This window comes from Eutrigla gurnardus (genome assembly GCF_963514095.1).
Source record: "Eutrigla gurnardus genome assembly, chromosome: 24".
Lineage (NCBI taxonomy): Eukaryota > Metazoa > Chordata > Actinopteri > Perciformes > Triglidae > Eutrigla > Eutrigla gurnardus.
The window spans coordinates 4830692-4858661 of record NC_139935.1 but is presented as its reverse complement, the minus strand read 5'-3'; the positions used below and the strand labels follow the sequence as shown (position 1 = coordinate 4858661).

The following is a 27970-nucleotide window of genomic DNA, read 5'->3' as shown; positions in this document are numbered from 1 at the left end:
TGTATAGAAAACAGGCTTTCCAGCAGACTCTATCTATAAAAGCATTGTTCTCTGTCCTTCAGATCAACAGAGGAAAGAGAGAAGATACTCGGCGGATAATGCCATCTGTAGAAAGGTAAATGACGACTCATAGATTGTTCTTCAATTATCAGTTTGAGGTTCCAATAAACACTTTGTATGAATGTGTGTGTCCAGGTGGAGTCTCCCTTACATAACGGTGGCACCAGACACGCCTCTCTCTCAGAAGAAGAAGAAAACCTGGCAGTGCTGCGTCGGTAAGGGGGGTCAGAGGTCATCCTCACGAGCCATAGATGAGAAGGCAGTTAAATGACGGTCTTGTTGTTTGTTCTCCAGCCACGTGATGAATGAGCTGCTGGAGACGGAGAGGGCGTACGTGGAGGAGCTGCTGTGCGTGCTGGAGGTGAGTGGTCGGTCTGCGGAGATGGGATTCAGTCCAACGCATCATATTTCTACACATCACATATGCAATATCAAACTCCAGGGCTACGCAGCCGAGATGGACAACCCGGCCATGGCTCACCTCATCCCCAGCACCCTGCTGAGCAAGAGGCTCGTCCTGTTTGGCAACATGTCCGAAATCTACCAGTTTCATAAGAGGTACTGTGTCTTCCCCCGCCGCTTCCAGGCTTTATGCTAAGCTAAGCTAACCATGCTTACCACACAGACGTTGTTTGCCTCCAGGACATTTCTAAAGGAGCTGGAAGCGTACACCGACTGCCCAGAGCTAGTGGGCCGCTGCTTTTTAGAGAGGGTAAGCCCTGACTTCCTGCTCTGCGGTCTGGATTTCAAGTCTTCTAACTTCTAATGAACTTCTAATGATGTTGATTTCTCTCCGTAGATGAAGGACCTGCAGATCTACGAGGCGTACTGCCAGAACAAACCTCGCTCTGAGAGCTTGTGGAGACAGTGCTCCGACTGTGCCTTCTTCCAGGTTGCCTTTTCACCTCCCACCTTCCTACTTACGTGGTTACAAGAGTGATATTTAATAAAAAAAATGTGTGTTTTACAAAACAGGAGTGCCAGAAGAAGCTGGAACATAAACTTGGTTTGGACTCCTACCTCCTTAAACCTGTCCAGAGAATCACCAAGTACCAGCTGCTGCTGAAGGTGAGCTGTCGCTGTGCTGTAGAAACGGTGAATGTGATTTCAGATTGTATTCTCCATTGTTTTCTTGCACGTTTGCAGGAGCTGTTGAAGTACAGTAAGGGCTGTGACGGCTGTGATGACCTGCAGGAGGCGCTCTCCTCCATCCTGGGGATCTTGAAGGCTGTGAACGACTCCATGCACCTCATCGCCATCACGGGATACGAGGTCAGAGAGCGAAGGACTCGTGACAGGCACGCCGTCGTCGAGCTGGTTGGCTTGTGCCAAATCTCTGTCTTCTTCCCCCGTTGTCAGGGTAACCTGTCGGAGCTGGGTCGCCTGATGATGCAGGGCTCCTTCAGCGTGTGGACGGAGCATAAAAAAGGTCACGCCAAGGTCAAGGACCTGGCCCGGTTCAAGCCCATGCAGAGGCACCTGTTCCTGCACCAGAAGGCGCTGCTCTTCTGTAAGAGGAGGGAGGAGAACGGGGAGGGCTACGAGAAAGCGCCGTCCTACAGCTTCAAACACTCCCTCAGTGTAAGCTCACCTCGCGTCGGCCACATTTGAGCCTCCAGCTGTGGGGAGGGTTCACTGACTGTGCCTTACTGTCTCCTCTCAGATGAGCGCCGTGGGCATCACCGAGAGCGCCAAAGGAGACAACAAGAAGTTTGAGATCTGGTGCAACTCCAGAGACGAAGTCTTCATAGTGCAGGTGAGCTCACTCGGCCCCGCGGCTTTCCACAGATGAAGAGGATCACTGCTAATGCTGCATGTCATCATTTGTCTCATCCAGGCGCCGACACCGGAGATTAAAACCTCGTGGGTGAACGAGATCCGCAAAGTTCTGACCCAACAGCTCAAAGCCTGCAGAGGTGAACATTGAGAGCCGCACGAGCTCGTTTGCATGTCTTCTTCTTGGTCTTTTTAGCGACAACGTACCCGCTTTCAACTGCAGTTCCCGTTTCAGATGCCAGCCAGCAGAAGAGCTCCGACTCCGTTTTCCCGAGTCCCACCAGCAACAGCAGCTCCATCTCCCTCAGGTTGGCGCAGAGCCTTATGTAACAGCACACACGCATGAGGCTCAGGTGCATTTTTATCTCCTGTGACGTTCTCCTCCTCGTCTCTTCAGTCCCTTTCGTAGCAGCGGGCAGAAAAACCAGAAGAAGCAAGAGGAGAAGAGGGCGGAGACGATCTCCGCGTCGGACTCGTCTTCATCCCCGAAACACAAAGGTGAATGTTTGAGAGATACCACACGGACATAACATGTATTCGTCAGCCCCCGTGATAACTCTCTGATCTCCCTCTCTTCATCATCGTGCTTCCTCCCACTGTCTCTCTCCCTCTCTGTTTTTCTTTATCGGGGCTACATCCCTTTTTCCTTCCATTTCAAACCATCGTTTCCAGATGAACCGGTGACCAGTCCGACCACCGACAGGTCTTCGGTGGCTAAAAAGCGTTTTACTTTGCAGGGCTTCAGCAATCTCAAGAGTCCGAAAGGTAATGTTAGCGTAACAAATTCAATTTAAATTAAAGGGCATCCTTAAACTAAATAAACAAGGACAGACAATGTTTTCCCAACGGCCACTATGATTATTATCAGTTTAATATTCAATACGGTGCAGTGCTGTGTTTTTAATTATATATTCATTATTACTGCCCCCCTGTATAAGGCGTATAAGTATGTATTCTGTAGACACGCTGCCCCCTGGTGGTACAAATCTAACATTGCCACTGCTGCAGTTCACACAGGAAGGAATGTGTTTTTTTGGCTGATGCCAAATAAATGAAATCTCTTTCTCTCTTCTTCTTCTTCTTCTTCTTCTTCTTCTTCTTCTTCTTCTTCTTCTTCTTCCCTCTCTTGACTTTGTTTCTTTGTGTGGCCAGGCTCGGCCCTGAACCCCGAGCATGGCACCAAACGCCACTTGGTCAAGAGTGACCCCACACCGTTTGGGTTCAAAGGTATACTGTCTTACAATAACGGTGGGGGGGGGGGGGTCATTCATCCTCCCATCCCCTCACCATTGAAGCGTTCTCTTGTGGGTTGTTTGACTGTGAAGATTTCACCTGCGTCTCACCTAGAAGGATGAACATCATTGATCCATCTCCATATATTGTATCGTACATGCGTACAGGCCATCTGCAGGTCCAAGTCTTAGTATTAGTAATTATCTCAGTGCCCTGAAGCATACATTGTTAGTCTGTTGTGGCGTTTTGAAACCTGCAGATGCTCTGTGATGACACATACTGTATATATATGTGCATGATCCCATTTTTTCACAGGTCCTCGCCATCATTATCATCACTGAATTATGATTCTTGTGCTTTTTTTTTTTCTTCAAAGGAATAATTCAACATTTTGGGAAATTTTCTTATTTGAGAGTTAGCTTAGCTTAGCATAAAGACTGGAATCAGAAGGAAACAGCTAGCCTTTCTTTTGTTACCTGTGAAAAGAGACAGGCTAGCTGTTTCCCCCTGATTCCAGTCTTTATGCTAAGCTAAGCTAACCAGCCACGGAGAGCGACATGAGAGTGTTATCGATCTGCTCATTCAAACAGAGTTTATTTTCCCAATTAGTGAACACTTAACAAATGTCAGTGGATGAATGATTTACTAACCTTCACTAATCATATCAGAGGAAGTAGTCCCTGCGTATGTCTGAGAGCAGTGATTTGGAGCGGGATTACACTTGCTGCCCCAGCTGTCTGACGACTACAGGACTAGCTGTCTCACTGACTCGCTGGCTGTCTCTCCCCCACCCATAGAGCCGGCTACCCATGTGCCTCTGAGCAGAGTCAGATGGATGAGCACCTCTAGTCTGTTACAGAACAAGCGGCGAGGTACAGAGCCGCTCTGAGGATCTGCCTCTGTGGGTGTTTGCCTCGGTTTGTGGTGCTCACGCTTGACTGTGAGGTAAAGTGTCGTGACATATCCACTTTCCCCGTCATGTAGCCTTGGATTGAGTCTTGATTTCCATTTGAGGGGAGTTTGAAATGACCTGAGAGCTATTTTCTACTCTTTGGACTTGCAAAAGATAAGATTTGAAGTCTCACCTCAAGGCTAAATGACACCGTTCTTTACAAGGGGCCTATCAATCATTTTCTCTTCCACGAGTGGGTGTTTTGGGTTAATGAGGATTATTAAGTCAGAGCAGCCTTGACGTGGATCCGTGTGATTCCTGTTCTTTGACGGTGATCCTTGATTTTACTTCGGTGTGTGTTTTACTGGCGTCTGTCCACCGTCTCCGTTGATCTTCTGCAGGAGATGTTTCCTTTGACCTTTGACCTTTTGAGTGTGCATGGGAATATGTTGATTTTTTGAAAACATCTCAAATCACTTTGTCTGCACATTTTGAATCCTCTAATGAGTGAGTTGGGAAGCATTTGAACGCCACGTGGAGTGTGTCATTATTCCAAATGTCTCCTCACCTCCAGGCTGGAACAAGGCGTCTCTGTCGGTGGACGCCTCCGAAGAGAATGACGGGTACTCCAGCGGCGAGGACCCCATGAACTCTGACACCGAGGACGAAGTCGTAAGGAAGCTGGTGAGCTAAAGGCCTGAAGTACTTTTTGTTCCTCACTTTTGTCGGCTCGTGTTCGCCACCTCTGACTGACTATCTTCGGTGACATTTGACCCCTTCAGGCTCCGGGGAAGTACACGGTGGTAGCGGACTGCGAGAAGGCGGGACCTCAGGAGCTGTCTGTCAAGAGTGGAGACATGGTCCAGCTAATCCGAGAAGGAGAGGAGGGACAGTGGTAAACTTCTTGTTTCATGCAGTTAACAAGAATCCAAATTCAAAGTCAGAGCTGAGTTTGGTAAAGTCGCTGCTTGTTTGATCCTCAGGTTTGTGAAGAACCTCCGCAGCAGTAAGGAGGGCTGGGTGGCAGCAGCAAACCTCCTCAGCCTCATCTCAGAGTCCAAGTCGTCCCAGTCGCTCAGCAGCTCAGGTATTAATCCCTTCGTGGCTCTGTAGACGCTCCTCAGTGGTCGTCATCTTCCTGTTTACTCACCGCCCGCATCTGTGCGTTCGTCCTGCAGATGGCAGCGTCTCCGGGAACCTCAGCACTTCTTCCAGCTGCAGCGAGACCTACACCAGCTTCTCCGACATCAAACCCTAACCCTGCTGTCCCGGCTTCACCCCTCAACCGTCATCAGACCATCAACGTCGCATTTTTTGGGCCATTCAACGTAAAATCAAAGTGTCCACGGTTTGAGCTTTCTCTGCGTATTTACAGCCTCCCACTCAAGCAGTATTAAAATTAATTTTAGATTCTTTTTACCTTCAAAGTTATCTACATGTTGGTAACAAAAAAGCAGGCCTTCTTTAAAAATCACACCGTCTGTTCTCTACAGAGAAACAGCTAAATGTCCTTATTATGTAGCAATAAAGTGGACAAGTGTCTGCACTGAAACGCGAGCGGCTCACATGTATGGATGCTGTCGGGCTGGTATTTCACATGGCGAGTGTCGAGGCATCACTCGTACACTGTGAAACCTGGCAGCTGGATGCGACAAGACAGACATGAGTGCATCTTGGAGGGTCTCTGAGCAGGTCGGACGCTTGCAGGATGAAGTGTGTTAAAATCCCTGTGGAGTCTCTGATGGGTCAAAGCACTTTTTAATTTGCCCCCATTCAAGAATGCTGTATTCCTCCCATTATAAGTCCCATACCCTGGTTTTGTGTTGACTAGGAATGTCGCACAGCACCACCTGGTGGTCAGACGTTACAAATCACTGACACACTCTTTTTTTTCTTTCTTTTTCTACCGAGATTGATTGTCTAACTGACCTCTGAACTGCTCTGGATTTACCTCTCAGGGAGCCCGAGGAGTTGCACCTACACACCTGGTCGTGTCAACGAAATGTCACCGTCAAAGTTGCACACGAGGTCCCATTTAGGGTTGATGCGTTTTTAGCTGCTGGATCCCAGTTTCACAGAAACATTATACATGTGAATCCAGTATTATGATGAAAGTGGATGTTGGAAGCACATCTCTGACAACCAGCTGCTGTCACATGCACAAACACAAGGACGCTATTCTGAATGACACCTTTTATTACCTTGTTTTGCAAGGGTTAACCTGTTTTTATACCCCTCAGAGATACACTGTAATCTTCTGTTGTATTTATTTTTTTAATTCGGCCCTTAAAAAAGACACACTTCGATGCTCAAATCACAACACGCGTGTCCTCCCTGTGAAAGGAGGGATTCTTCTCCAGGAAAAACAAAGAAAAGAAGAAGCTCACAGGCCTTTCTGTGTCAAAGTAGCGAGCTAAACCGGAGAGTAAACTGTGGCTGGCATTATGTGTCGGTCCGTGTCAGACCGAGACATGTATGTTGCACTTGTACAGATGTCTCCTCTATTACCTCACGTCGTTTTCCTCCGGAGCATGTACATTGTGAAGAGGATCATGTTTTTATTTGGTTTTATTGTGAGTCTCCTCGTATGTCATCGCTCTCTTTGTGGCATGTTCTTCCCAAACCTCTCATGTCAAAGCCCCCAGAACAAGGCAACTATTTTTTAACCAGGCACTCTTGTATTTTGTGAGAGTTTTTTTTTTTCTGGCCTCCTTGACAGCTAACACAGGCGCTAAACTTGTCAGTGTTCTATCGTGATCAATAAATACATTTATTGAATAATTTCAACTTTTTTTTTTTGACTCGGAGGCTGGAGAAATGAGATTGGTTATATATTTTCTTGTGTTCTTTTTATGCAGCACATTGCAGCAACCACTGTCTTTATTTTCCTATCGTATCTATCGAGTACGGTGTTGATATGAATATATTATGACGAGACATATCCGTGTATATTTGTAAATATGTAATTCTGAATCGTATGTAAAAATTAAAAGCAGCTTTAATAAAGTCTGAGATGGTTTACTCTATGGGATTTTGCCTTTTTTTTGTGTAAAGCAATTTAATTTAATTATTTTGTCATAAAAATGTGAGCCTTTAAAACATGGAATACACTTTTTAAAAATTAGTTAATCAATTAAATAGACACATGACACATTGCCAATGTTATGAATCATGTATTTTGATCCGGGCGTGTAATTTCAACCACGTGGTATCTCACCTCCAATGGGCTTTTTCCGGTTTAGCCTGTCATGATTTGTCCTGGGGTGCGTTCCAATATGTACGCCATCCAACCTTCGGTCTATTTTCTCCTTTTATTTTCCCCGTTCAGCGGTGAAAAAAAAGTAAATTATATCTCTCAAGATAATTTGAATCATAAATAGATCATAAATATATAACGATGTCGTATATTATAGTAATATCTCAGGCGAGGTGGGAAGAAGGACATGACGTAAGTGGAAGTGAACGAGACTCGGCAACGATTGGAAAGATACAGATTTATCAAGTTGGCATGCGGGAGCCTGACTACAGGAAGTGACGCGTTTTTCTCTATAAATCAAGGTTGTCTGTGCGACAGTGTAATATTGTATAAATAGCGAATTTCTCGATTTAATTCATGAATACAAGCACTATTTAGATAATTAGTATGTGTTTCTGTTTTATTTTTAACCCCGCGTCCCCTTCTTCCACCATTCACTTACACAGACGACGGGGTCAAGCTGGTTTTATTCTGAAGGTTCACGCCGGAAGTCGTCAAACGTTGCTCCGCTAGCTCGACGGACGACTGGAAAGTGACCAGATGGAATTCCGCACTGGCTTCTTAACAGATTCCACACATTTTAAATTGTGTCGCACGCATTGCTAGCGGACTTCCCTGCTACCGGACAGCCGTGGCGTGACTACAGAAGCCTTATCTGGGAGGCTCGGCTGCGCTGCGAACCGGGACGGAAAGCGGTCGAGACATTTTACAGACGCCCCACCAAACATCTTCCCGCTGGTAGGTATCGTTCCTAGCTGGCGCTGTCGAGGAGCGATAGCTCCCAGTTATCGCAGCGGAGGGATATCACTGCCCTTGACAGCCGTTGTAACTTGAGTTTAGGGTCGAAATGTGCGCTGTGTTGGGAAAGTGACACCCTCTGATGCCCTTTAGTAGCAGTTGTTTTCGTAATAACGCGGGCAGAGGTGCTCAGCTTTGTGAATCTGTCAAACAAAAAAAAAAGGGAGTTTAGCTGGAGGCGAGAGGGGTGTAGCCTCGTTAAATCACATTGTCTGGGGCTGTTTATGCGGCCTTACGTGCTATTTACTGCCGCTTGCGCTTTAAGCTCTTATTCTTCTAAACACAGTCGTTGTTTAATTCTTCAGCAGCGCGAATAAAGTGTTATTTCAGCGTTGGTTTCCCCCCCCCCCATCTTGCTATGTTACTTTAGATGACTAGCGTCATGCTAACGAGAATGAAAACAATGCAGCTTCCGGTCACGCATTTCATAATAAAACCTGTCTAACAGCAATTATCTACTGCTGAAACTATTAGTTAATCTGCTAGTTGAGCTTCAGGAAGTTAATTGGACAATCAATTAGTTAAGATATTTATCATGTAAACCTACATGTCACCTACATTTTGTAGATTAAATAATTTATTGATTGAAGATCGAATTGAAAGGTTGATCAATATTGACTGAACAGTTTTGTGCTGAGTAATATTTCCCAGCCATATGATGCAGCATCCCCAATACATATTTCTAAAGCCAGTCAGGATAAGACTGATGGTTTTTTTAGCTTTTAGATTAGATGCTAAATATTATGTAGATTGATTTTGCATTCATTCTAGGTGTTTCAGTGTCTTTGAGAAGACAACATTTATTTTGGATCTTGTATGTCGAGTTGTCCAATAACCCATTTGTTTTGATGGAGTTTGAAATGATTGTTCTAAACCTCCTTTGCCTTTATTTCTCAAGCAACTCCAACTTTTGTTGACGTGCAGACAGACCAGAATCATAATACAGGCTTTCATGCCCTGCTGGGATCGGCCCGTCCGTCACTGGTTCAGAATACTAACGCTTATTGACTGCAGCAGCTGAAATGTACATGGCAGCAGACCGCGTGCTTGGACAGGTAAAACGAGGTCTGTCAGTCTGCTGCTGTAGGACCTGAATGTGCTGTGTATTGTCAAAGCTCTACATGATAATAAGCTGATCGTGTATGACAGCGGTAGATATTTTATACCTCTCCCCCGTCGGCTTGTGGCATACAAACCCTGTTTACCAAAACAGTTGGACATGCAGGTGGGTGCTGTAACTCAATCTGTCTTGTTTCTGTATACTTTCAGGGATCAGGGACGTGTGTCGCAGTCACGAAAGTCCTTTTGTTTCCCCGTTCAAGGGAAGGATGTGCTCACATCGTTATCAATCTCAGGGAAGGACTTGAGCCAATGTTTGTCCTTTTTTTTTGGCGTTTCTCCCTTGGTTGCCTCGGAGAGGCCGGTGTCCTTGTGAACGCCGGCAAAGAGAAACGCCTCTTTTGCAGTCAATCTGCAGGTCTTAACTTTGTTTGAAGAAAAGCTCAAAAACGTTGCAGCTCTTTCCCCTTCGTGAGAAATACCACCTTGTTTAATGTCGCCTGTTTTTGATGTCATTTAAGTTGATCGAGTTCCTCCATGAATACCTAAATTCCAGTTGCATCATCATGGATGGATGCATCTGCATTCCTAGGCGGCCGAGAGGAAGTGCTGTCAAATTAAAAGCTGCCATCTTTCTTCTTGTTTTGAAAGGCGACACGTTGTTGAACGCCTTCGAGACTTAATGTTACAGATTTACGAGCGTTCCTGAACGCTTCAAAATGTTTCAGCATGCCAACAGCTAGACTAATGATTTATAACTTAAATATTTTTTTAAATATTGAATCTGAATATTTTATACTGATGCCAGTAAGTGTGTAGAAGGTAAACTCCCTCTACAGGCCGACGTGAAGGTTGCAGCACGAGCCGTGAAAAGTTGTGTTTCGTACTTGTGGTGGCAGACCGACAAGAGGGTGTGACGGATAACTATCCTGCTCCACTGGAACAACTTTGATTAGTCATCAGAGCCGCCAGCCAGCTATTTGGTGATTGATGAGCGTTAGATTGATGTGCATGTGTCACAAGACCCGGCACATCGGTCATTTAATTTAGGATATGGTGGAGTTTCTGTGCAAAACAATTACTTGGTGAATGTGTTATACAACCAACATGAAAAGATAATTGTCAAATATTTGAATGGGTACTTAAGTTATTATTTTACATAACTTAAATGTAGGAATTACTGCTTTTCTTTGGCTTGTGTGACAGTGTCTTTTGGTTCCAGACAGAATACAGGATTACAGGATTCATAGACATATTAGATGCATAAATGGACCCTTTTAATGTTTCTTTTAAAAATCAGAAACATGTCGTTACAGCTGCAGGTGACACGGTGGAAATATTACATTATTATAGACCATAATGTCATATAATAGTTTACGAAATGATTGGATAATAAAGCAGGGGAGTTGGTCGATAACAACTTCCTCATTGCTCCCTTATCCTTTGACAAATATTGACTTGGCTGATGCCGTGTTGCCATGACGTAATAGGACGTTAAAGTGAATTATTGCAAGTGAATGCATCATACGGAAGGAAGGAATGGCAGCAGAGGAATGAAGGTGTGAGTTAGAGTTTAAGAGGCAGAGTAAATAGGCAAGTAAAGAGGCAGAGTTAAGCCCTTTTTACATTCCCAGATGAGGATTAGCAGTCACAAGTTCTCCGCCTGCTGCCTGACCTGGCTAGGATTGTGGATTGAAGGCGGCTGCTGCCTTTTTAAATCCTCCCTCTTGGTTTTCATGACATGACAACATTCTCTCCCTGTTTGCAGTCCAATGGCATTTTCTGTCATTTATGTCTTGCATGACATGTCAGTATTCAGACCCCTTCTCATTTAGGGAGGAACAATGATTTTTAATACATTTTTAAATAATCTCCGTATATGAAATGACATTTACAGCATTATAAAAGAGTGGAAAGATCCTGATCCGTTGTGGAGCCGGTTGTTGTAGCAGTGTGATGTGCGGCTGCAGCAGAGGAACCTCCGTCTACTGGCTACGCCCTCGCTGTTGAGCCCCAAACAGCCGTTGACCTTCTGACAGCACCAGGGCAAAATACAACCCCAGGCCTGCTCAGATATTATGAAATAAAGCAACAACTCCCATCATATACAGTCAATGCAACTTAAACCACCTGCATTACCGGACTTACATCGTTTTGTGTTGGTTTTGCCACATTTTTTGGGCAGATTGCAGTATTAAGTCCTGACTCATCACCTCAACATTGTGTCAAACGGGCTGCAGTTGTCGCTCGCGTGGACGAGAGACGACATCGGAATGTGTCTCTGGGGTGTGAGAGGAATGAACGCACACACGAAAAACGCTTTTAAATTCAGCCATTCCAGGGGTTTTCATGGACCTGGTTGGGTTTTACCCTTTATTATGTATCCAAAATCTGGCAGGCTCCTAAATGTCACAGAAATGTTGAGAAGCAGAGTCTGTCATGAACTGACTACAGAAATGACTCGACACCTGTCACTGACCTGTGTGTGTCTGTGCGTGTGTGTGTGTGTGTGTGTTGTCCAGGTCCCTAAGGCGAGTGTGTGTCCATCATGCCGCTGTTTGGTAAATCCCACAAGAGTCCGGCGGACATCGTTCGGACCCTGAAGGAAAACATGGCCATCCTGGTCAAACAGGACAAGAAGACAGACAAGGTAGAGAAGGAGTGTTTGTGTGTGTGTGTGTGTTTGTGTGTGTGTGGGTGCCCTGGGGCCTGAGGGTGACAGCCCTCTGTGAAAATGCACCCTGGAACAGCCTGGGCCTGACACTTCACTGTCAAGACCGTATACAGTCACACACACACACACGTAGAATCAGCCACACAAGCCGAGCTCAGGCTCAAGTCGTTTTCAGATTTCTCCCTTTTCCAAACTCAAACAATACACAGAGATGCCTGCCATCTTTCCTAACACCCCCCCTCTCTGTTCTCCAGGCGTCTGAGGAGGTGTCCAAGTGTTTGGTGTCCATGAAGGAGATTCTGTACGGCAGCAACGACAAGGAGCCCCACACGGAGACGGTGGCCCAGCTGGCCCAGGAGCTGTACAACAGCGGCCTGCTGCTCTCGCTGGTAGAAAACCTGCAGGTCATAGACTTCGAGGTAAGGACAGACGAGTGTCGGCATCATGGAGGGGAGGAAGGAGTCACGATTTGTCTCATTTTAAGTGTGTGTGTGTGTTTCCAGGGGAAGAAGGACGTGTGTCAGATCTTCAACAACATCCTGAGGAGGCAGATCGGTACGAGGAGTCCCACTGTTGAATATTTTGGTTCCCACCAGGAGGTCCTCTTTATACTGCTGAAAGGGTGAGAGACACACACACACACACACACACACACACACACACACACACACACACACACACACACACACACACACACACACACACACGTGCGGCTTCAAAGAGGTGACACGACTCCTCCGCCTGTGTTTGAAGGTACGAGACGCCCCAGGTGGCGTTGAACTGCGGGATCATGCTGAGGGAGTGCATCCGCCACGAGCCCCTCGCCAAGATCCTCCTCCAGTCCGACCGCTTCCACAGTTTCTTCAACTACGTGGAGATGTCCACCTTCGACATCGCCTCCGACGCCTTCGCCACCTTCAAGGTACCTCCGCTTGTCCTGTTCCAGCCCCAACTGCAAACTCAAGTACAGTGATGTGGTTTCCCAGTGTTTTACTGGACAGAAACAACTGTTTCTTAATCTTTAGCTCTGATATCTGATATTCTATCTGTCCCTCTTCATTGACAGGATCTCCTGACAAGACATAAAGTGCTCGTGGCTGAATACCTGGAGCAGAACTACGATGCTGTGAGTTAGAAGCCTTGTTATTTGCACCCAGGTGGAACGTTCTCTTGACATCAGTCGCTGCTCAATGGCTCAGTCATGTATTCAGGGTAGGAAATACAGTTTTGACTGATAAAGTTCCAGGAAAGCCGTCTCAACGTGTATCGATACAAAGCTCTGCTCTATGCTGTTAGTTTTAGAGGGGCCCCTTTCATACGTAGGACCCCCATGGGTCTCAGGCTGGAAGGAAGCCCACACAGAACAGCCTTTTTACCCGGACGCTGTATGTTGACGGATGTCTCCACGAGGAGACGTGCTAGTGGCTCCGTGTGCACGGCTTTGATTCGATTTAGGGGGCCCCGCCAGGTTAATTTAGTCGAGTCCAGAGTAAGAGACACAAAAACACGATAAAGAGAGGCATTCAAACGGTCTGTGAGATCAAATCCAAAGGTCAAAATGCACAAATGTCCAAAACACTCAACATGTTTAGTCTCATATTCCATCCGTTAATGATCATTCTGTGAAATGATGACGTGTTTCTCATGTATTGCAGGTGTTCACGGACTACGAGAAGCTGCTGCACTCTGAGAACTACGTCACCAAGAGGCAGTCTCTAAAGGTTTGCCCCTTGACCCGCATATTGATCCGTAGAGTGATTCTGTACGACCGCACCGATACATCTTCCCTCTCTCTCCCCCCCCAGCTCCTGGGCGAGCTGCTGCTGGACAGACATAACTTCACGGTGATGACGCGCTACATCAGCAAGCCGGAGCATCTCAAGCTGATGATGAATCTGCTACGAGACAAGAGCCCCAACATCCAGTTTGAGGCCTTCCACGTCTTCAAGGTGACAGAAATAGATCCAGAAGCTAAATCCCCTCTTCGTATATATATTATGTGATGTTAAAATGTTTTTTTTTTGTCGTCTCAGGTTTTTGTGGCGAACCCCAACAAGACGCAGCCCATCGTCGACATCCTGCTCAAGAACCAGACCAAACTAATCGACTTCCTGAGCAACTTCCAGAAGGATCGCACGGACGACGAGCAGTTCAACGACGAGAAGACCTACCTAATCAAACAGATCCGGGATCTGAAGAAACCGGCCTCCTAGAGAAGCCCCCGCCTTCTAGCCCAACTTTTTATGAATGGGGAAGACATCCAGTAGAAAGAAAACACATTAACGATAACGGTTATTCTACTTCAGAGACGTTATTTGTCTTTATTTCTCTTCGTTGGCTCATTTGTGCAACAGTAGTTCTCAATCACTGATCTTTCTTTTGTACATTTTTTTCCATCTTGAAATCTTTTTTTTTTTTTTTTTCCTCATAGGTAGCATGTAGTGCCACAGCTCGTGGTGTTGGAGGAGCCGGTTAGCTCCGCTGGGAGAAGCAGCGGTTATAAATAATAATAAAAAGCCACGTGGTCGTGACGCGAGTTGATTTTCTGATGAAGTAGCTGCAAAAAAAAAAAACCTAGAATGAAGAATTCCTGCTTTTTCCGTGTGTTTTACCCCGGGTTCAACGTGTTCTTGCTGAAAGCTTTGTTCGCCAAACGGCAACCGCCAACCTCCGTTGCCTTCAGCTCACCAAACGTTCGTTTCGCTGCCAAAGCCAAGTTTTCTCCCGCTAAAACTAAAAAGCATCATCGGGCTTCAATATTTAACGGATTCGTCTACAATAACAGATGGCTAACATGCAGCACTAGTGAGGCGGAGGGAAGAGGGAGCTGCTTTCAGTCACCGTTGACCAAAATATTTTAAATGTTTGAAATGAAGGGCCCTTCTTAATTGAACTGCTATCAGCACAGCTTCAATCATTTTGATCACTGGTTCTCTTTGCTGGTGGCTGATAGCACTTTCTGTATGATAAAAAAAAATAATATGATTTTTCTGTTATCACACTGCTCGCGGGTCTTTGTTTTTTTTTTTTTTATAAATATAAATATATATAGTTAAATTTCTTGTCATGTACAGTTTCTGGTTTGTCCAGCGGGGCGAGTGCTGTTGTGAGTGAGAACATTGAACATTAACAGGAATAACCTTCTCTCGACTGTAACAAGTGTGTGTTTTTCTCTGATTTGGATCGATGTTGGTAAACGAAGCGGGGCGAGGAGATTCAGAGGTGCCTTTTTCTCTTTTGTTTTTGGTTTGGTAGATTTTTTCCACTTCTTCTTTTTTGTACTTTCACTATATTTCTAGGGGGAGCTTAATTATTATTTTTATGAAAATAGGCTCTGGATAGAACATTTTCGTTGCGATTGAGCAGTGAACCTCTTAAACTCGCTATATTTGAACATTTTAAACTTCCTTGCCGCCTCGGTTGTCGTCGTGTAACTGAGAAATGTGACTGTGAAAAGAATCCATATGAAAGAACCATAAAATGTGCAAAAATCATGAGGTTAAAATGCTACATTTAAAGTGCTGTTTTTTTATTTGACTTGGAAAAAAACAATCATGTTCCCATTGACTATAAATGGCATTAGCACTTATGTCAGTAGTTGTAAGTGCGTCTGTTTGGAGCTCCCACAGAAGTCCTGTGTTTAAATCTCTTTAATTAGGAAGCCGTCAATCAGAAAGGCCGTAGTGGAAACTCTTCTTCTTTTCGACTAAAGAAAAATGGAAACAGTCATTTGTTTGGATGCTATAAGCTGTGACATATCATTCTATGTGAGAATATAAACACGCGATGCAAAAGTAGACCAAGCGGCTTTGCGTCACACTTGAGTCAAACTACGACTACTTTTTCCCCCTTTCTTTCCTTCTCCCAACTGAAACGACAAGCAACTTTCTGTCCTCTCTCTCTGAAAGCAGCCACCTTGTTTCCCACGTTGATGCCATTGTACCACGTTCACCACAAATAAAACGATGGGAATGCATGCGTTGTGTGTCTCTGTGTGTTTACAGGCAACTTGCACGACAAAGAAATCACTTTATGTCCACGTTTTTATGTTTATCTCCTTAAAAGCATCTTTTAACACGTTGTTCTTGATGCTTAGGACCTCAGTTACAGAAACATACAAGCACATACAATGAAGTAGGTTTGTTTTAAACCACTGAATTGATAAATGACAGACATGACACCAGAGTAAAGCTTTGTAATCAAGTCTCTTCCTTTTTGAAGTGACTTTGTATGTTAATAAACTGTAATATAATCACATAATCATGGGATATTGTCACGGCAGCAACCTTGAGTAAAAATGTGATGCAGAGAGAGATGCAGCAGGAGTGTTGGGTACCTTCAACCATTACACCATTTAAAATAACCATTCACCTATTATATAAAAAAACAATAAAATGACACCAACTATTTTAAATATACAGTATATATTATTTTGCAGTATTCCGATCATCCGTCCCTTCTTGATAGTCTCCCTTTGAGGTCTTCGATTCAAGCCTTAAAGGACACGGTGTCCTCCAATCGTCCGCCACCGAGCGCGAAGCAGCCTGGTGTACGTTTTAGCGGGCAGGTCTCACTCCGCGTGGTAAGAAACATGCAGCACAGGTTTAAGAGGAGGAACAGAACACACCAACCTCAGTTACTTCACAAAGAAAAAAACAAATAAATGAAATGAAGCTCAGGCACAGATTTGATCTCACTTCTCCCATAAACAGTCAAATCTGTGGCGCCAGAGCTAAAAACACGATTCCGCGAATCCGTCCGTGGCTGGTCAGCTGACACTCGGCAAGTGGAGGGGTCTGTTGGTGCACAGCTTCTTGTTGCTCCAGCTCTCCTGCTCCGGCTGCCTGCTGTGCTTCCCGGCGTTACCGTCTGCGAGAAAAAGACACCGCCGTTACAAACGAGCGCCGGCACATTTGGACGCCTAAAGGTGGCGAGGTGGAACTTACTGGCGAGGTGAGGGGAGGCCGCCGAGGAAGCTGGAGGGCTCCTCTGCCACTACGAAGACAGAAAAGCATCACGTTGTCTTCTTTCGTAGACGGCAGCAAAAAGGCATCAAACAACCCGACTTGTACTCACGATGAACTTGCCGACGTTCTTCAGGCTGCCGAACCTCAGGTAGGAAATGTCCCCCTTGTCCTTGCCCCGGTCCTGGTCCGTGGTGTAGATGTGCGTGACGCCGGCTCCTCTGATCAGGGGGACGCACTCGTCACACGGACATTTGGTGACAAACAGCATGGTGGGCTCGTCCGGCTTGATGTGTCGGGTCCTGCAGGCATGAGGAGGAAACACTTGTGTGAAACACAGACTCAGAAGAGGAGCGGGTTCAGACCGGCGGCGGCGGCGGCGGTGGCGGCTCGGACCTGAAGGTGAGGGCGTTCTGCTCGGCGTGCACGATGTATCTGTATTTGCGTCTCTGTCGTTCCTCCTGCTTGGTGTCCATCTGGGGGTACTCTGCATACTGTGAGCCTGCTGGGTAGGCGTTGTACCCGCAACCCACCAGGTACAGATGCCCCGTCCCGTCGCTGCCAGCCTGGGACAAGACAGCAACGATTATCTTAGGTTAGCACGGTTGCAGGAGACGGAAGGCTAATTCCCACTTCTGACACTAACCCGAACAAACACGAGACTACGGGAAACAACGTGATTGTGCACAAAGGGAAGAAGCTCACCGACGCTCCTTTGGCCCAGATGACGGCGCCCACGCCCACTTTGGGGTCATCTGGAATGGAAATGACAGTTTTTTGCATATAAGAACTGGAGACACAGCGACAGGAATGCAGTTTGAAATGATTGGGACTTGAAAATGTCCTCCAGGCATGCAGGCAGCTGTTGCTTCAACCCTTTAAAGACTTTTAGGAAATTCCTATCGCAGTTAAAAGTTTCTATTTTATTTTGTTTGTTCTTTAGGATCCGGATCCGGCTACTTTTACGGCTGTGGTCCACATTAGAAATTGTGTGTGGTATCACAGAATCTCTGGGTTCTTTCTGGTAAGACTTGTTGAAATGATTCGTCATGGGTAAGACTCAAAGTAAACTATGGGGTCCAACATTTTATATGAGGGGTGTGCAAAGACCATGTGTGACAAGCATGGAGACGGAACATGTGAGTATCTGGAGGTTTGGGAGCAGCATTGCACAGGCAGAGTACACCAGGACCTGGACTGTTTCTCTGGCGAAGCACGGCCTCCTCCTCCCTACACACCTCCTGAAGCTGCACCACAACAACTATTACCTGCGACAGCCGGACCCGAGTCATCGGACCTGCTGCACCTTTGCCTGATCTGAACGCTCCAGCTATGCCAAATATGTAAGCAAGAACTGAGGAGAAAGCTGACAAGAAGAAGGCAAAGCTGGAAAATAGACTGCAAATGGCTCAACTGCAGGCCTATGAACGGAAACTACACTATCGGGGCAGAGGAAGACCAGGCAGACGGGGCAGGGCTCATGGATGGACATTTCAAAAACACCGCTCACCACGCCTGTCACCACTGTGGGAGTTCACTGGATTAAAGACTGTCCCAAAGCAACAAAAAAAAACTCAGAAGAATGGCAATTCTGACCAGAGGACAGGAGTTATAGTAACAAATGTCCAGATTCACCTTGTTGCACACCTATCTTTCCAGTAAAAAGGCACCTCAAGAAAAACAACCAGCGGTCTTGCAATTTGTTTGGGATATGAGAGCAGAGAACAACGCGGTTTATGCCGGAGCTCCATTGGTTTCTGATCCACACACAGTTATGTCACAGGTCGTTCTTGGACACACACCAGAGCCGCGATGGGCTACTGAGACAAAAGGTCTTAAAACATCCTTGCAAGAGTAAAATTATGCAGTAGGTCGACAATTCACTTTGGTTTTCAGAAAGTGAACAGGCATGCCAGGCTGACACAGTGGCACTGCTGAAGTTTTCTTTTCCCAAAGTGCTTAGTGTGCCTCAGACCCATGTCGGGAGAAGACAAGGAATCCAGCCAACTTATGCTATGCTTGACTACTGCATTAACCTCTCCAACTTCCAAGTCTGTGCACACACAGGGCAGAGCAGCCCTACCAACCCCCTTGCAAGGACCACTACAGCCTGGAGACTGGGTGGTGATAAAAGACTTGCGTGGTTCGCTGGAGGGAACCACGCTGGGCAGGACCATTTCTGGTACTCCTGATAACCAACTGTGAAGATAGCAGAGAGAGCAACGTGGGTCCACGCCAGCCACTGCAGGAAGGAGCCACCACTCAAGGCAGAGATCCGGACGGGGGGGAACAGACCCGCAACCCTACAAGGACGAGAAGAAGAAGACCCAGCAAAGAACCACAGGAGCGACTGCTGTGATGCCGACGGACAACAATGGCTGTGTGACCAATTTGGTCCGTGGGGAACAGTGGTGGTCCAGTTTACCACCCGTCTTGATGGTGCTCTGTACACTTTTGCGGACCGGCATTTGTGCTCCGACGTGCATAACAACACCGACGAAGCAGGAAAGATAGTTGAGCAGTACGTTCAGCTCTGCACCACGGCTTGGGATAAGAAGGAACACTCTTGAAGAGGAAGAAAACAGGATCCCGATCATTGAGCAATCGTATCACCTGACCGAAAGAAATAAAATTGTATAACACGTAATACAGAATATGTGTGCACGTGTGCAGAATCCCCCTCGAGTGAACTGTTGTGTGACAAACACCAACCAGACCTGTTCTGTAAGCCAGCAGCCTGGCTTGGATGATGCAATGGCGAGCCACTTCTTGGGATAGTCCCTCATGCTGTGGAGGCGGCGAGGCCTCAGCTGGTGACGTCGCGGGGGATTGATGCTCCCTGGATCACAGGAAACAACACGATCAACAACAGATAGCGGCGGTGGATGAACACACGAGGAACTGGGAGCCTGCCCGACCTGTAGAAGCCGTAGTGTTGCTGCGGCACCCCGGCAGCCACCGCAGCCAGAACCTCCACCAGCTCCCTCATGTTGTGTCTCAGGTTGGAGAAGTACGGCTCCACGCAGAAGTTCTCCAGACCCATGTGGGTCAAGATCTCCCGGTGCTGCCCGGGCGTCCGGACCAGGAGCCGTCTGGAGAAATCCTTCAGGTGTCTTGTCCGCTCTCTGGAAAGCAGGAAGAATTTATTTAATCATACGCAGCTCACTTGTTTTTAACAACGAACTGAGGTGCAAACCTGTTAAAGAGTTCCTTTGCGTTCAGCTCCGGGTCGTCATCAGTCACTCTCTCCATAAAATCACAATCTCTGGACGTCTCGTCAATAAACTGCGCCAGGCCAGGCGCCAGCGGCTGCAGCAGCACGCAGATGGGAGGGCGGCTGTTGGACTTCAGCTTCTCTGTCGCCATGGCGTCCAGCGCCGCCTCCTCCGTGATGTAGTCGGGGGGACTGTGGGAGCGGGAGCCTGAATGGTTGGTGGAGGTGGACCTCAGCATGCTGACCTCGGGGTCTCCGGGCCAGAAGGAGATCTGACTGACCCCAGCTTGAGAAGAGAAAAGCAGCATCGAGTGTTTGTTTCACTTCATTAATAAAACACAAGACGCTAGCGTTTCCCCTCACGCCTCACCATTGATGATCATCTTGAGGCAGGTGGCGCAGGGTCTCCTTGAGAAGTACAGCTGACAGTCGGCCAAGTTGGCGCCATGTTGGATGATGGCTGCCTGTCCTGCGTGGAGTTCAGCTCCTGAACAGTGGAGTCCCACCACCTTGCTGTCCCGCACCACCACCAGACCCATCCCACGGATCTGGACCGCAGCAGAGAGCATGACTGCGTTACCTTCCACATTTGTTTGGTTCTTGTGTGCTTAAATGTGCCATTTATTTCTGTGCACACACCAACCTCAGTGTGGTCGCCTTCTTCAGACGGCTCCTGTGGGAACAGCTCCATCCACACACTTAACAAGGTAAATAGGTTTACCTTGGACAGCCTGGGGCCATGGCCTGGAGGAGAGGCCCACAGTGACCCCATTAACAAAGTGGAGCAACAATAATGAATGTAGGTCACTTACTTTTCTCACATCATAATATTAACACTTGCTACCATCAATATTCTTAGATAAGATAAGGCTGTCCCGTGAAGAGTTATGCAGAATAATAATTACTCTCTCTGTTTTCATTATCGGACAGAACAGAAACCTCTGCTGCAAAACAACGCCAACACGAACTCTTGCTCCCATCTGGCTCACCTTGTAGCCTGCTGTCAGTCTGGGTGCTGCTGTCCCTTGTATCTCGACCCGGCATAGACCGGCCCGGATCGGCTCGGTTCCGAGCCCCGCTTCCTTCCATCAGTCCGCCGGTTCACGAAATAAAACAATCCGCGTCCCCCTGCTTGCGATGCCACAAGAGCAACTAGCAGGGTGAGAGGAGTTCAACCGGTATTGATGTTGTCCTTGTTTACAGTGTCACTTTGCAAGTGAATCATATTTCCGGCTATCGCTTTCAAAATAAAAGCCCTACACGTAAACCAAATGTATTATTTGCGTAAGAAAAGGCTGCACTTGTGAGCCGATTATGATTACTAAAACCAGCACATCCGGGTTCTCGTCTCAAATAACATATTCATATTACTTTTTTATGACTGCATAGAAACGTCAAGCTACAAATAAACCAGCCAATCTAAGCTAGCAGTTAGCGACAGGCTCTACAATGAGTCAAAACGTCGACAGAAAAACGTTAGACAGCTGGACTTACTCTTCAGTAAAGGTAAATGTAATCCGTTTAGGTTATTCTGCGCGTTTAAAAAAGGACTTGCCTTAAACCCGTTCCTATTGCGAGCGGTTGCTTAACGTAGTTCCGGGTTAGTTCCACAACCTCTGACGTAACAAAGAGGGCGGGGGAGCGAGGAGTTAAATACCCAGTAGTTCCTCTAAATGGCAGCACACTACTATGTTATGAAATATGATTATATTGAGCTGCTGCTTGTATTACCCCACGAATAATTATGTATTAATATCTGAAGTCTACTCAGCAGAGCCAAATTAATATTTTATTTTTTATTTTCACATTATACAACTGCGTGACTCGGTGCTGATGAGTCCTCTCTCTCTGATTTACGTATAGGATATGCAAATGAGCTTGTGAGTAGTTGTTATGAAATGTTCGATGTTGAAAGTGAGTTTCGGGTTATCTATTTCTTCACAGAAAACATGTAATTCCATAACTAAATATATAAATGTCATTTATATATCGGCATGAAAAGTAATACAAATCCCAATATTTTACTGCAGAACAAGTGTTTTTATAAACTTGTCCTATGTAAATAAAATATAAACAAAGTACAATAAAAATACACTTTAATCTCAATACAGTAAGCAAAAGAATAATTTCCTCCAGTTTGCTTTTCATGTAAAACAAAGCCGTAAACCTGCTCCTGTAAACCCGTTTTCCATCCATAAAGACTAATAATGAAAAAGAGATCCTACTTACCAGCCAGCTCAGATCAAACTGAGATGGTTCTTTCAATTTTCCTAGTGCATCAAGAAATGGAAACTTAACATTGGAAACAGAAACTGATCTCACCAATCAAGCTGCCAGCTGACCTGGCAAGTAACACAAATTCATTTTTCCATGACTATTTTCCTACAATAGTCGGTGATGTAACAGAAGTTAAAAACTAGGACCCAGGCGGTCTTTGGTCATCATAAACCCATTCTAAGAGAATACAAACACAACATCTCACTGATTTCTACAGAGCATTTCAACGTGTTCATATTGCATGAGTCATAAAGTCCCAGTGAAGAGCATTCTTGGAATATAAAGCTTGTGCAACATATCGTCTTCAGTTTCAATTTTCTAAGATTCCCTTCCACAGTGTTTTAACCTATTTGAACTATTAAAGGTTTACTGAATACGAAGAAGAAGCAACCATTTCTTATAATGCCAGAACATATGAAATACAACAGACTTGAGTAAAAAAAAAAAAAACAATGTACAGAAAAGCAGCTAATACACGTGTTTCAGTAGAGTGGTACGAGTGTCCCGGCCGGTGTCGGGTCAGTTATCGAAGCTCTTTCAGGTCCCGAACAAAGACACAGACTCTGTTCTTTGACCTAGTTTCTCATTCCCTCCAGGTGTTTGGTCTCCCATAGGACGTTTGTAAGCACTGGCCATGAAAACAAAGTACAGCATGTGAAGAATACAAAGTGTGACAGGAAGAAAAGGCGGCGTGACTTCATCCAGCGACTCGATTACACAGCTTTAAATTCCAGTCCGTCTTGTACACGATGCTGCTTGTGTTACTCCGTGATATATGCAAATCATAATATCAAAAGACTCAGAGCTCAGCTGTGTCCCCTTGGTAAGAGCGCCGCTCAGTTCTTGAAGGCTCCGCAGCGGCTCGCTCTGCTGATAAACTCCTTCAGCATCGCTCCATCCACCTGCCAGAAGGCTCCCGTCTGAGTCACCTGGGTCAGATGATTAACGCAAAACCGAAAACAAAACACTTCCAGGTCCTAGAAAACAAAAAAAAAAGAAAAAAAAAGACAGACGCTATGAGATAGGGCTCCATTACGCCTCAACCCAGTATTGTGTGTGTTGTACCTCTGCGTCATATCGTATGGCGGCAGACAGCAGTGTGAAGGCGTTTTCTACGGTGATCCCCCTCTTGATGATCTGCTGACACAGGCGCTTCAGGCGGTTCTCGCAGTAAGAGGTGGCCAAGTCCAGCAGGCCTGCAGCCCAACACACAAACACACGGGTCACGGTGCAAATAGAAACCCACACAAATGAGAAACCATCGCATTTGACGGCTGCGTGCGTGCTAACCAATGGCGTCCTCGGGCGGGAGGTCGACGGTGTCCGTGTAGAGGAACTGCAGGAAGGATCTGTAGACGGGGTAAGAGAACTGGCCGATCTCGATCACATCCTGCTGATCCTCCGTCCATTGGGAGCGAAACATGGACCGGAAATGTTCACACCTACTCCAAAACAAAAGACACTCATCTAAACCGTACGCATGGCTGGGTATAAAAAAAAGTTACTTTTTAGTTACGTCTTTCAGACACACGCACCTGATCTTCAGCACGGCTTTGTGAACGTGAATGCATTTGCCGTCGACGCTGAATTTAAGGTCGGCCGTTTCTGGGTTGTCGAACTCTTTCCTCAGAGCCTCGGCAACAGTCAGGAAGTCGTCGTGCTCTGCGACAGAGTGGAATACGACAATCAAGCTTCGTCAGCAGATTTTTACGGCGTCTCCAAAGAAAGGGTTCGGCCCGGTCTCTCTCTCACCCATAGACATGAGCCTCCACATGACGGAGGGCGTGGCGAAGCAGGCAAAGACGTCGTCAGTGGTGGTGAAGGGTGTGAGGTGTGGCATGACGATGGATTGACCCCGGCAATGACCCCACATATACACCTGGGAGGACAGTCCACTCGCGTTTCAACAGAGCACACACACAGAACCATCGTAGAGAGGATTAAATGCACACGTACCTGCCCACTTTGGGTCTTGGCGGCTGAAGTATGCGTTGAATGGCATGCTGCGACCTCGACAATCCTGATAAACGAGAGGCGTGTTAGCAGATCGGCATGTTACTGTGTTACAGCCACAACAAGAAAGGGGGAGAGCTCTACTGACAGCCACTTAAGAACAGGAGTGGAAGGTACAGGGGGAGGAAATGAGGACAGGAAACAGGAAGTTGAAGTCTTGACAGGATGGGAAGACTGTCCCTGCCTATTCTCCAAAGACAAAAGGAATGAGCCCCTCCTTCTCCCCTACCGCTCCTTGTCAGCCATGATTAGTACGGGGCTGAGGTGGTTGCTCTTGTTGCCAGTCCCCAGTTGACCGTAGGTGTTTGCTCCCCAGGCATAGAGCAAGCCTTCATCCGTTAGTGCCAGGCAGTGGCTGTAGCCTGAGACAACCTGGAAAACAGGGACGACTTGAGTCCTGTATAGAGACACCGACCTCACCAGTGAGCAGTGCATTGTGCTGTCGTCTCACCTGTTGCATACACAGCCCCTGGAGCGCAGAGAGGCGGCAAGGCGACAGCTGGTTCCCATTGTTGCCGATACCCAGCTGTCCATTACCGTTGTAGCCCCAGCCATAAACCTAAATCCACATAAAAACGTTACCGTATTCAGTCCAGATTACAGGTTTCATTAAGATGTCACACAGTGTCACGGCACCTCTCCGTTGTCGATCAGAGCCATGGAAGAGGTCTGTCCACACGTGATGCCGACCGCCGTCTTGCCCTGCAGGCAGCCGGTGACTTTCCTGGGGTGCGGCTGGTTGGCTGTGGAGCCCGAACCAATCTGGCCGCAGTTATTATAACCCCATGCAAAGACCTGGAGGGGCAACAGTCAAATATTAAGAAAGGCACATTTTGACAGTTGTTATGTTTTGGCAGTAATTAAAAAGTTTGTGTGGGTAATCCAGATCATTTACATATAATATTTGCAAAACACTGTGAAATGCACTATTGCACAGTTGGTAACATTGAACATGGTAACAGCCTTTTCCTATTTTCCAAAACCACAAACGCACCCACGCACGCACACACAGCCTAATTATGTTTAATGCCTTGGAGTTGGAAATAAGCTGCTTAGTCTGACACCAGCAGAGCAGGAGGTGGCTACGTCACGGTTTTCAAGTGACGAATCTAAAACTAAACATGAAATACAAACAAGCTAGTGTATGTAAATATGCTCTTCCTGCTCTATTTACTGATAAGTCCAACTGTGCTATTGACTCACATGGGAATGACAACATATATCTCAACTCCTGCAGGGTTCAAGTCCCTAGAATGATTACATTTAACACAAATTATTCCAATATATTTTTATTATCATTGACGTATGAGGCTGGGAATTAATAATTTAAGAAAAGTATACATTTTAAAAATATATATAATTGAATGATGATGGAAGCGTACCTCTCCATCCTGAGTGAGGGCCATGGAGTGATGCGAGCCACACGCCACTTCTCTCACTTTCTTGTTCTGCGCGTTGATGTTGACCTGCCACGGGGAGAGTCCCTGGTTGGTAGTCCCATTCCCCAGCTGGCTGTAACTGTTGTGGCCCCAAGCAAACAGCTGTCCATCTACAGCACAACAAAACACAAAGAGGCAAAAATACAAATCTGGATAGAGATAGAGAGTGGAGGTTTATACCACAGTAGCAATACAATGATGATTTACAGACTAAAATATGTATAAAGCTAGCATAAGGAAGTACCTACCCTCTGTAGCCAACAGGACATGAGGCCCACTTCCATAGCTCAGGCTGGCTACCTTCTTCCCGCGCAGGAAGTCCAGTTTCTTTGGCACAATGGTGCTCAGACTGTCTCCTGTGCCAAGGCAGCTGCTGCTGTTTAACCCAAACACAAATACCTGGGAAATAACACCCAAGAGATTTTGATCTTAAGATCTTGTTTGTTTTAAAAGCTTTTTAATTTAGATATCAAAAGAGGCAGGCTATACTGGTGCCTCACAAACACCCATCACCTCGTTGGCATGTGTGATGTAGATGGCTTCATTGGCAGAGTTCCCAAAGACCAAGGTCTGTCGGACTGTGGCCAGCTCCTCTGTGCTCAGCAGAGAAAACAGGGGCCACTTACTGACATCCACCATGGCTCCCGCAAAACTCGGCCTTTCTTGTTGGGGAGGAGCAGTCAGGGCTGACAGGGGAGAGGAGGGAGGAATGGGAGGGGGATGAGGAGATGGGAGGGTGGGAGGAGGGGAGCAAGGAGCAGAACCATCCCTGCTGACATGTCAGGAAGGAAAAGATGAGAGGTAGCTATGAATTAATTAAAAATTTAAAAAAAGATCTCACAAAGTCCCATGGGAAACATTCCTTTTGGGCTTCATAAACCAGTGGAAGATGGATGGGACAATTACAAACATACACAAACAGATGCAGTCAGAATTACATGCAAATGAGTCAGCTGTCCTTAAACCATGTGTGAGAATGTCTTCCAACTTTGAGAAATCCCTGGTTTAAAGGCAGAGGCATGGCATGCATTCAAAGCAGCACAAGTGATCTATTAGATCAAGGCTTTGTGCTGCTTCGTAAACTTGGCTGCCCTTGAAAAGGCCAGATTTAAACACAAAATCTGTCAGTGCAATTAATTCCTGCCTATGGGGCGAATGTTAGGCAACACGATCTCGTTTAGCAGCCGTGACTCATCACTTTGCTTAAGCTTCAATTCGGGATAATATACAGCAATCTGACATGACACTTCCAAGTGATATAGGGGTTATATGACCCCCCCTGTGACACACCAAATAGAGCAACGCGCATTCAGGAAGTGACGGTCATACTAAATAGTATTGTTGTCGAAATAAAAGCCAATTGTGTATCAAATGTCAGACGAAGGCTGCTAACGAGGCTCATAACGATTAAGAAAAGTCGTATATTATATGACATGCTAGCTTTTAGCTGACAGGCTGGGGAACGTTTAAATTGCTCAATTATTGAGTGGAGTTCGGCATGAGAGCTAGCCAAAATACATCACAGCACAATCAGCGAGCTAAAACCACGTTAAACTCAACGATTCACTGTTTGAACATGTGTAAAAAAATATGCTCACAGCCATATATTAAGCCACCGAAACAAGCTGACTGAAGCATATGGTAAACGAGGAAAGCTAGTAGCTAAGTTAAGCGCTTTTCTGTGCTATTCCTACCTAAAGCATCGCTCCATGACAACTGAGAAAAAACAGACAGACACATTTAATTACAACGTTACTGTAAGTACAAACAGCCATGTCTACAAACGTGTGAACTAATTGTATACAGTTACCCGGCTGAAATAGTCTCCTCGCTGTTGACAACAGTAGAGCTGCTTGATGAAACTGTTGTGGTTGTGTGTCGAGGGATGCTACTTCTTCGTCTCCATTATTTCCGGTAGCGTAGACAGCATGGGCACTTTGCTGCCCCCTTCTGGTCACTGGTTAAACAACCGGTCCAAAAATTGATTTTAATAAAATTGTAGTTTCCCTTGACAACCAGCAGGTGGAGTGCTATCCCATATCATGCTTTTTAATCAGTGGATCAGATTAAATATCTATACTTGCATATCAAGAAAATATACATATATTTTCTGCTGAGGCAGTACTATTATGTGGCTAAGTGGGCAGTTATATATTCCATGAGCATGACGTGTTTTTTCAATCCCGGAAGTTAGTATCGCACTAGTTCCCCGACAACAATTTAATTCGATTTTTCAATTGAATTTTGGATTATTGCAGAAAATAAATTGTTGCCATTAAGTATTTATTCGAGGAGGGGGTCTAAATGGAAACCAT

At 46.1% G+C, this 27970-nt stretch overlaps 4 protein-coding genes across 10 annotated transcripts in view; 2 read left to right on the top strand and 2 right to left on the bottom strand.

Annotated features, from left to right (window-relative positions):
- Nucleotides 1-6987, top strand: part of mcf2la (mcf.2 cell line derived transforming sequence-like a) — a gene marked incomplete at its 5' end in the record, with an annotated part of 28514 nt that extends 21527 nt beyond the window's left edge. For 5 of the 6 annotated variants that reach the window (XM_084003897.1, XM_084003894.1, XM_084003895.1 and 2 more), the window contains 19 exons: nt 63-115; nt 196-275; nt 355-421; nt 503-618; nt 703-772; nt 860-952; nt 1036-1128; nt 1207-1332; nt 1420-1641; nt 1724-1816; nt 1898-1976; nt 2072-2144; nt 2234-2334; nt 2509-2601; nt 2989-3063; nt 4536-4645; nt 4744-4856; nt 4945-5048; nt 5140-6987. In XM_084003897.1, coding sequence (XP_083860023.1) covers nt 63-115; nt 196-275; nt 355-421; nt 503-618; nt 703-772; nt 860-952; nt 1036-1128; nt 1207-1332; nt 1420-1641; nt 1724-1816; nt 1898-1976; nt 2072-2144; nt 2234-2334; nt 2509-2601; nt 2989-3063; nt 4536-4645; nt 4744-4856; nt 4945-5048; nt 5140-5219 — 1841 coding nt within the window. In that variant the 3' untranslated portion in view covers nt 5220-6987. The remainder of the gene's footprint in view (nt 1-62; nt 116-195; nt 276-354; nt 422-502; nt 619-702; nt 773-859; nt 953-1035; nt 1129-1206; nt 1333-1419; nt 1642-1723; nt 1817-1897; nt 1977-2071; nt 2145-2233; nt 2335-2508; nt 2602-2988; nt 3064-4535; nt 4646-4743; nt 4857-4944; nt 5049-5139) is intronic. The other variant, XM_084003898.1, reaches the window with a different exon arrangement.
- A 747-nt stretch (nt 6988-7734) lies between these two features.
- On the top strand, nt 7735-15724 carry cab39l (calcium binding protein 39-like). Its single transcript, XM_084004215.1, has 9 exons — nt 7735-7955; nt 11597-11724; nt 12003-12167; nt 12252-12370; nt 12502-12670; nt 12815-12874; nt 13404-13469; nt 13554-13697; nt 13782-15724. The coding sequence occupies exons 2-9, from the start codon at nt 11623-11625 to the stop codon at nt 13959-13961; spliced, it is 1005 nt and encodes a 334-aa protein (XP_083860341.1). The 5' UTR covers nt 7735-7955; nt 11597-11622; the 3' UTR covers nt 13962-15724.
- Nucleotides 14786-21540, bottom strand: cdadc1 (cytidine and dCMP deaminase domain containing 1). 2 transcript variants are annotated; one of them, XM_084004212.1, is made up of 12 exons: nt 21482-21540; nt 20916-21078; nt 20570-20670; nt 20297-20474; nt 19909-20212; nt 19631-19837; nt 19430-19551; nt 17418-17467; nt 17109-17278; nt 16825-17014; nt 16695-16743; nt 14786-16617 (listed from the first exon to the last, which is right to left on the bottom strand). In XM_084004212.1, exons 2-12 carry the CDS (start codon nt 21013-21015, stop codon nt 16517-16519), a joined length of 1572 nt encoding a protein of 523 aa, XP_083860338.1. In that variant the 5' UTR covers nt 21016-21078; nt 21482-21540; the 3' UTR covers nt 14786-16516. The 2 variants fall into 2 exon arrangements, with proteins under 2 accessions (XP_083860338.1, XP_083860339.1); XM_084004213.1 differs by having other exon boundaries at nt 21421-21508.
- Nucleotides 21541-22005: 465 nt separating this feature from the next.
- Nucleotides 22006-27381, bottom strand: rcbtb1 (regulator of chromosome condensation (RCC1) and BTB (POZ) domain containing protein 1). The gene is made up of 13 exons (XM_084003922.1): nt 27350-27381; nt 26169-26427; nt 25904-26054; nt 25599-25765; nt 24853-25011; nt 24668-24775; nt 24446-24588; nt 24160-24223; nt 23956-24082; nt 23739-23865; nt 23494-23645; nt 23269-23399; nt 22006-23180 (listed from the first exon to the last, which is right to left on the bottom strand). The coding sequence occupies exons 1-13, from the start codon at nt 27364-27366 to the stop codon at nt 23040-23042; spliced, it is 1746 nt and encodes a 581-aa protein (XP_083860048.1). The 5' UTR covers nt 27367-27381; the 3' UTR covers nt 22006-23039.
- Nucleotides 27382-27970: the final 589 nt, after the last annotated feature.

Excerpts from the sequence above, each read along its gene's own strand:
- cab39l (XM_084004215.1), top strand. The coding sequence starts at position 11,623 with ATGCCGCTGTTTGGTAAATCCCACAAGAGTCCGGCGGACATCGTTCGG. Across the intron at positions 12,671-12,814 it reads ACGCCTTCGCCACCTTCAAG|GATCTCCTGACAAGACATAA; the intron begins GTACCTCCGCTT and ends CTTCATTGACAG. Across the intron at positions 13,470-13,553 it reads CCAAGAGGCAGTCTCTAAAG|CTCCTGGGCGAGCTGCTGCT; the intron begins GTTTGCCCCTTG and ends CTCCCCCCCCAG.
- cdadc1 (XM_084004212.1), bottom strand. The coding sequence starts at position 21,015 with ATGGAAGGAAGCGGGGCTCGGAACCGAGCCGATCCGGGCCGGTCTATG. Across the intron at positions 20,671-20,915 it reads GACTGACAGCAGGCTACAAG|GCCATGGCCCCAGGCTGTCC; the intron begins GTGAGCCAGATG and ends CCTCTCCTCCAG. Across the intron at positions 17,279-17,417 it reads TCTGGGCCAAAGGAGCGTCG|GCTGGCAGCGACGGGACGGG; the intron begins GTGAGCTTCTTC and ends GTCTTGTCCCAG.
- rcbtb1 (XM_084003922.1), bottom strand. Across the intron at positions 24,589-24,667 it reads AGGGGCTGTGTATGCAACAG|GTTGTCTCAGGCTACAGCCA; the intron begins GTGAGACGACAG and ends CCTGTTTTCCAG. Across the intron at positions 23,646-23,738 it reads AAAGCCGTGCTGAAGATCAG|GTGTGAACATTTCCGGTCCA; the intron begins GTGCGTGTGTCT and ends GTTTTGGAGTAG.